The sequence below is a fragment of the Leptonotus elevatus genome, chromosome 2 (genome assembly GCF_054856555.1).
Source record: "Leptonotus elevatus isolate MCC_2025b chromosome 2, RoL_Lele_1.0, whole genome shotgun sequence".
Classification (NCBI taxonomy): Eukaryota; Metazoa; Chordata; class Actinopteri; order Syngnathiformes; family Syngnathidae; genus Leptonotus; species Leptonotus elevatus.
Genome location: NC_141240.1, coordinates 30637876 through 30646197, shown reverse-complemented (window position 1 = coordinate 30646197; position 8322 = coordinate 30637876). Strand labels below are relative to the sequence as shown.

Here is an 8322-nt window from a genome sequence, read left to right as displayed (position 1 = left end):
CACTGGCACAAGAAGCCCCACCTACTTTGTGGAGCCTAATCAGGATCACACAACAATAATGAATGGAAACACGTCGTAGCCAAGAAAGAAAGTCAAGCAGCAACTTCTCAAGTGCCGCTTGCGATTTTGAAAGTTAGACGCGAAACAGCCGTGGAAGGAAAAGCGGAAACTTGGGCCCGGAACGGAAAACAGTACCAAAGAAGAGTGGACTGCAAACGCGTGAATAAATGGCATTTGGACTTTGTAAAACGAGACTACTGCACTGTCAGTTTTTACATGGGAGAAGTGGATCTTTTGGATTATTACGTTGATCACATAACTGGAATATTTGGAGATATTTTTTATGTGGCTTGGATTAATTTAAAACTGTTTTGCAAAGTGTCTAATAAAGAGGATACGACACTGCTGGGACAACAAAAATGGGTAATATTGAAAGTGTGGACGGCCAGTCGGAGATGAAGCATCATATTATGCCACTGAAGGTGCCCATGCCGGACCCCACCGAGCTGGAGGAGAAGTTCGCTATCGTTTTAGTAAGTTTGGCCTTTTTTATTATTATTATTTTTTTTATTATAACCATTTCATATTGGTATCAAAATGACACTGAGCTACGTTGAATGTGTAAAAACTTTGTAGTTCACCCCACGTGTGATCTCTCACGAGCCCTTTATTGCACCTAAAAGAAATACAAAACGTTGGCTAATGAAACTTTTTTCTTTTTTTTTTTAATAATAAACAATTTGTATTTGAAATGAGACCTGTGGTGGCCCGCCCCTTATACCGCCTCTGATACCCCCTCCTCTCCTGTGGTTCTTTTGTCTCCCCCAAAAGTCAGACAACTCAGCATTTGGCTGAAACCGTGAACGCAGCGCGGCACAAAATGGGAGGGTTGGGGATGTGACCGTATTAAACGCATTCGGTGTGGGTACTGCAGGCTAAACATGTAAAAACAACATTCCCCCTCTCGCTCGCCCTGTCGCCCTTTCACACAAACACACACACAACACACACACACACGTTGATCACAAAGAAGTTGAGCTCTTGTAATGATGAGCTTTCAGTCAACACCCACTTCTACTGTCAAGTGACTGTCATCCAGTGTGAAGTTTTGGGGCTTTTTACAACATGAAAAGACTTTCCACTTTTGGTTCTTCTTGTGTTTTTGTTTCGTTTATCTCCCACTTTTGATTTGATTGTTCTACTGTTCATGACAAAGTGAAGACATTTCCACAGAGTTTCCCTTCTCTGTAGGGTAAACATATTTTTTTTTAGTTGACTGGCTGCCTTTTATTAGTCATAGAAGTTGAATGTCCTCATAAAGTCTACCTGCTTTGATGTAAAGAAACAAACATCGTCAGGAATAGAAGACCATTGAACAATGACATACTTTTTCTAAGAATAAAATAATGACATCACTTTGAGTGACATTTATAAGCAAGATTTACTCTGCAAGAATCCATTAAACACCTCCTTGTCCAGGTTTTTCAAAAGCGTAGATGACGGTCAGACACATTACAACACAGCAAGACTCACCGCTTGAGTCATTTTCATTACTGTACTTTTCTTAGACACGTGACTGATGGTTTGACGTCCGTCTGTAGTCATGGCGTCGCCTGCAAACAAATCTTGAAATCCTCACATTTATCACCAAAGTGCACGTACACTCACAAGTCCAAATCTGTCACTGTTATTATGTGCAGCCGCACAGTGAAGATTTCTAGGCAAGGCGACAGCAGACTCAACATTTATGTTGTGATTCTGTCACAAGTTCTCCACCCTGCTCCCTAGTATAGCGACATTTCCTCCGCTTGGTGGGAAAGCATAACAAGCTTGTATATTTTAGTCGTCTTATCAAACAATGGTGGCCTGCTCGCCTCTTGCCTGTGAGATAAAGGTACATCAATTTGAGGCTCTTCATGTGGCTTTTCAGGAAGACAAGGTCGCTCTTCTTTTCATCTGGCAATGGGTTTGGCGCTTTTATTTTTATACTTCCACCAAAATATTCTTAAATTAGGCAGATTGCTTCCTGCTGTATGTTTTCGTAGCTGCCATCAAAGCGGCTGCGCTAAGTTCAAAAAAGGCTATTTTGACATTGGCTCTGCTGGACCACTGCCTGTTGCATGATGGTCTTCTGGTGTGAACGGGAGTAAATGGATGTGTGTGCGTCCACCGTGACTGCCCATCCTCCTGGACAAAAGCGCACGGCTCTCCCAGGGGGATGACGGCAGACCAGAATGATGTCATGTGTGCAGCAGTCCTCACTTGCTGTAGTAATATTGCTGCCCTGATGACTCTAGCAGGACCCCGGCGGAGGAGGAGTTGGATTCCTGCAAATCGAATGCAAGCCAAGCTGAATACTTCTTGTCTTCACTATTCTTTTCACCCCTCACTTTCTGTCTTCTGTGGCTGGAAACAGCTGCTTGGCATTTTCCATCCATTGATTTGCAATGTCTTCTTCCATCGCCACTCACTGGCCACTTCATTAGGTATAACTACAAGTAAACTAACAAAGCTATTTTGTATCAGCATGAAATTGTACACCTCCGTAGCTGCAAAGATGTGCGGATCAAATGATTAATGGAAGGATTGCGGCGATTTGTGTAGTAGTGGCAGGACAGACTGCTCACACTGCCCGGAGCATCTGACACTTCCTGGCCAAGAACCAACTTCCCCAATCACCCAAGCTGGTTTCATGTGATTCTTTCTCCCTGTTGTTCAAGCTCAAGCTGTCATCCATGGGAAGCATTTTGTAGACGTGGACAACAACAAGCTCGTCGTAACGATTAAAAACTGCGGAGAATTCCGAAAAAAATGCTGCAGAAAATGCTGGGAAAGTGACTTAGCCTCCAGGGCTTTAATTCCAAGAGGAAAACTTCTCGTGTGGATTTGAATTATATCTTTTGACACACCAGGCCTATATATATATATATATATATATATATACACACTTGACTTTTTATTAATGAATCTCAGTGTCATTGTTTAACGTTCTCTTTTCCTCTCTGTGGAAACACAATGGAGCTGCTTGGGCTTCCTGAACATGGCAGGAAATCAAAAAGTGACCTAAATGACTTTTGTCAGGTTTGTTCTAAAGCTGCGGCCTGTAATGTGACCGCATGCGTCTTCGTACATCAAACAGAACAATGTGTAAATTAATTGTTGGGTGTTTTTTCCGGAGAGTGTGAGAAAACATTTCCCGCCTTTCACGGCTCACTTCACTTCTGTTGGCATCTTATTCCATTTGCGTGCAGCATAACAGCTAGATGCTGCTTCACCATGTTTGCTTTGCACTCCACAAACTGACCCTAGTCTGCAGACCTCAGAACTTCCCATTAGCATTTCTTTATTATGTTCATGACCTAAACCATTCAGTGATTTTAAAGACCAGTAGCAGAATTTTTCAGTCTATTCTACAACTGTAAAACTTTTAGGACTGGAGATGTTCTGATAACCTAACCATAATCTTTTTCAACTTTTACCATAAACTAAGTGAGACACCACTCCATTTTGCCTCAGTTACTTCAAAGCACAACGAAACAACAAGCAATTAATCAACGAGCGAGTATGCCCATCCCGAGTTGTGGCTACAGCTCAGTAGTATTTGTAGTTTTTCCAATACGTTGGTAACTCTTACTCACTTCCACAATTGAAACACAATCTCATGGCTCATTCCCCCAGTCAGTGTTTCCTACCTCCACATTCCCAGAGCTCAAAAATAAGCTTCTCCATATGAGTCGGCGCTTATGAAAACGATGTGAGAGGAGTGGGTGGCACTTTCAAAGGTGCGCGTCTGGCATCGGATCCTCTTTCACCGTGCAGGCCACCGCTGGATTCCTGCGGTCTAGTCGGGACTGAAACTGCAGGAGAACTCGGAGAGGGAAATTTTCCCTTTGAACTGCATGGCCGCCTGCCACTGTTCTCAGTGGTAATGACTTTACCAACGTTTTCTTTTTTCTTTTTTTTTTCCCTTCTTTTTTTGTAAGCAGCACACACGTCTTCAATTGATTGCCGAGGGAGCTACATGGGAACGCTTTAGTTTCTGCTATAGAGAGCATCCTAAACTGATTGGTCACACGACTCCAGTGCCAGCACAGTCGCTGACATCAAGTTGCATCATTCGCAATCCACATGAGGAGGTTCAACATTGACGGAGTGACTCACTTGCTGCTTCTTCAAATCCGAAGAAAGCCGCGGCGTCTGATAAGTGGAACTAATGAAGACAAGATGCGAGAAGTGTTTAGTGAGCATAAACGTAGATTAGTGTTATTTATTGCCGTTCATCTTTTTTTTCCCAACTTCACGCACTTCTTATTCTCCTCTTTTCTGCCTATGCGTACATCTGGCGCAGGCACCCACCGCCGCGTCCTCGGAGGAAAAGGGGGATTATGGGACTTGGGCGAATGCAGTTAACTCTGGCTTTTTTGCCGTCCACCTGGCTGTGCGCGCCCTCGGGCTGCCGTTCCCCAAGTGGGCCACATTTTATGGGCAGTTTTAGTGCTTCTGTAATTCTGTCCTTGCAGTTATTTGGAAAGCAGAGGTCAAGTTAAAGTGCGCGACTGAGCAGATACAACATGTCTGCAATTATCTTACAACATGTGTGGCTTTGTGTGCAGGCTCAGTCGCATCATGCAGGAACACAGACGCACTCACATGCTTGACATGATTCAAGTCTCTAATTGAGAGATGCATGTGTGTGTGTGTGTGTGTGTGTGTGCGCGCATATGTGAAGGGTGTCAAACTGCTCTAATGCTTCTGCAAACTGCAAGGCAGTCAGTTAGAGAAATGGTTTCCTCCTCAGCACAATGGGGACTCTGTCAGTCGGTGTTGTTTCAGTAAAGGGGCCCTCATCCATCCCCCTGGTGCCCTTTGTGTTCCTGTACACTTTTTCTCTCAATGTGCACTGTAAAACAAAACATAACAAAACAAAACAAAACGAATAGAGTAATATTTACTTGAAAAAACAACAACTAATAAAGTTTTTTTCAGTCAGAAATTTTAAGTACATTTTACAAATGCATTCAAGTGTTGAGGAACTCATAACCTTCATCTTAGGGGACAGCCACGCTAACACCTGAGCCATGCCACTCTTGCTGTTAGCCACTGTACTGCATTGCTGGTGAGTCCAAAATGAGACGGAAAACAGGTCTTTTGGAAGTACAAGGATTCCTTTTTTTTTTTTAGAGAGAGCTCAGTATTGTTCATTCTGTAATCTTACTGATTCGACATGTCATCATCATCATTGCTCTCTTTTTTCTCTCTTTTTCTTTTTTTTGTATGTGCGTGAGTATGTGCATGTGCGGAGGGGGGGGGGGGGTGCATGTGTGCGTGAGTGTGTACTCATTAATTCAAATCCCACACCGTTCACCTAAACCGAATACTTCAGAATCCAGCTAGAGTCGTGAGGTTGTCAGGAGACCCGAGGAAGGATCAAAGCAAAGAAAGGAAAGTGAAATCCAGCACCGACCAGACATCACCTACTACCCACCGGGTTTCCAATCAGAATCTTTCACCAACCCTAGAAACATCTAAATTCCAACAAATCAGGGAGACCTCAAGAGACCAAAGGAAAGACTGAGGAAAGGAAGGAAGGATAGATGAAGCAGAGTGAGATCCACAGACATCAGCCTCCACCGATTCAACGTCCAGAGGAAGAAGCAGATTGTGTTTGAATTTCGGTAGATGCTGGTATGGTGGATCTGGCATGCATGAAAACCTCCACCAAAGAGGAGAGCCGTCGGCCAGGACAGAGCAAGCACACCCCCCCCCCCCCCCCCCCCCCCCCAGGACCAAGGATTCCTCCTGACACCAACAATATAGGCTACTAACACACAGCAGGAGCGGCATGGCTCTGGTGGTAGAGTGGCCGTCTCCCAACCTTAAGGTTGGGGGTTTGTTCCTCAACCCTTCAGTACCTTTTTGTTTTTAAATAAACTGGTCAAATGTACTCGAAACGCTGATATAAAACTTTACTAGGTTTTTCAAGTAAATATTACTCTTTTGTTGCTCCTTCTCTCTGGCTGACCTTTTTTCTTCTTTTTTTTTGTAACTGCATGGGCAGCTTGTCAAAGAGCATGGCCGACATGAGTAACTGAGGCGTTCATGTACCTGCATTCTTGTCATTCCTGGTGAATATCGCCCATCGGCGGGGGCTTCCCTCAGCCCCGCATGGACGCACAGAGGAGAAACAAACAGGATGTTGGCCTCACAGGAATGAAGGAATACTTCCTTTCTCTGATTCATGAGCAATCCCTGCAGTTATTTTAACTCAACCCCTTATGCTTCTGTTCATGTTTCTTGATTTTTCCATGGTTTTGGATGCCAGTTGATTAAAGGCCTCTCACTAAACTGCCTTTCGGGTTCGCTTAGAGTGCATTCGGAGCTCCGTGAACATCTGGCTCCGTCTGGACTGTCGGCTCACGATATTTGGTTCTTTATCACTTCGCCTTCAAGAAGGCCTTGTGATGATAACAGTCTCTAGCTCGAAGAGCCAAACATGCCATTTAACCCACTTTGTGTTGCCGCGAGAGGCCAGAAAGTGTTGCGGTCCATTTGGTGGGGAAATCAAATGTTATGAGGAGGGAACGTTTTCCCGCTCATCACATTGAGGAGACTGATATGCGAGAAGAAAGTGAAAGAAAAGCGGCCCTGCAGCTGTAAGCGGTGTCGTCTTTGACTGCAGAGTCAATGGGGGATTTCACACTTGCTAACTGGAGTTGTAACGCTTATTAGGAAAAGATCCTTTTGAACCATTTGTCCACTGATGGGCGTTTGAGAGGGTTAGCTACTGATTGACTAGTTCATCATTAAATCAAACAGAAGGCACTTCTTGTAATTGGTCATTATAGGATCATTATCAATCAAGTGTTCCCAGACTAACAATCAAGGTTGTAAAAGTAGTACCAAGAGTTTGCAAGTAGGAATGTGAGTTATTCCCACTTTTCTGGAATGTCGAATGTCAGAGTGACACTTAACACGAGGGCATTTTTTTCACTGACAACTGTTTTTAGCTTCATAATGCTGTTTTCATTCACAAACCTTATCTAACACATGTAAATCATTAAATGGAATGGAATGAATGAATTGGCAGTGTTTTTCCCAGTACATCCGCTACCCTAATCATAATAAGCATCGTAGCAAATGAGTGGACAATACAAATAATCACAGACCTCTTAGTGTGCGGTCAAATAATTCCACTCTTTCCACTTTGATAGGTGGTGGCCAAAAAGTTATTTTCTTTTTCTCCACTCCCTCTCTTTACTGAAGCTGAACATTCAAAAAAATAGAAGACAATTTAAATCAGTTAAGGTGGACACGTTTTATTCAGCGCACTCATCTGATGCTGCAAGTGGCTCTGCAAAAACACGTGATTAGCGACGAGTCGACGTCACGCTAAAAACATTGTAGAGTAGTAAAGTTGACTATTTTGTGCAAACCGTATTTGCATATAAATGACAAACTGTTAAAAGATTGCTCAATAAGCTCGTGAGTATTCCAGTGTTTTTGTTTGCAAACAAACATCAAGAGGCATAAAAGAAACCCTCAGGAGCATCCTCTTTGTTTGGTTACATTCTTCGAGCATCTTTGTTTAAAATTCCTGCTTTGTTGTGACCACCTAGTTCAGATTACCAATCTAAAGCGCGATAGCCTGATCGGATGTCTGCTCAGAGAAAGGCGGGAAATGTTTTCTCACACTCTCGGGAAAAAACACCCACAATTCATTTACACATTGTTCTGTTTGATGTACGAAGACGCATGCGGTCACATTACAGGCCGCATGCTTTAGAACAAACCTGACAAAAGTCATTTAGGTCACTTTTTGATTTCCTGCCATGTTCAGGAGGCCCAAGCAGCTCCATTGTGTTTCCACAGAGAGGAAAAGAGAACGTTAAACAATGTCACTGAGATTCATTAATAAAAAGCCAGCATGATGTTTATGGTAGGGGTCAATTATTTCATACGTATGATGTCATTCCGAACAGATTATGTCACTGCTCACGCTTGTCATCCTGGGGTTTTGGTTTGGTGTGTTTCTGTAGGCGTATGCTGCTATTCATGTCTCTTTCCTTTGTCCGACTTTCATTTCCCAGAAACGCACTCAAGCTGAACTACATCCTGGCATATTATTTTATTTTATACTATTTTGTCTTATTTTGAAAGCTTAAAATATGTTCAGTTAATAGACCCCATATTCAACCTGTTTTCTTTGTCTCCTTGTTGGCTCCACTTCCTGGTAGGCATTAGCTCGGCTTTTTTTTTTTTTTGGGCCTCACAGGCTATTTACATTTTATAAGGACATGTTTGATACACATTTTTAAAAATCAA

General features: G+C 43.1%; 1 protein-coding gene across 7 annotated transcripts in view; it reads left to right on the top strand.

Annotated features, from left to right (window-relative positions):
• Positions 1–69: 69 nt before the first annotated feature.
• fmnl3 (formin-like 3) overlaps positions 70–8322 on the top strand; it is a 42246-nt gene continuing 33993 nt past the window's right edge. For all 7 annotated transcript variants that reach the window (XR_015094077.1, XM_086068677.1, XM_086068675.1 and 4 more), the window contains exon 1: positions 70–533. Coding sequence is in view for 6 of the 7 variants with exons in the window: in XM_086068677.1 (XP_085924803.1) it covers positions 420–533 (114 nt within the window). In the remaining variant the exon portion in view is untranslated. The remainder of the gene's footprint in view (positions 534–8322) is intronic.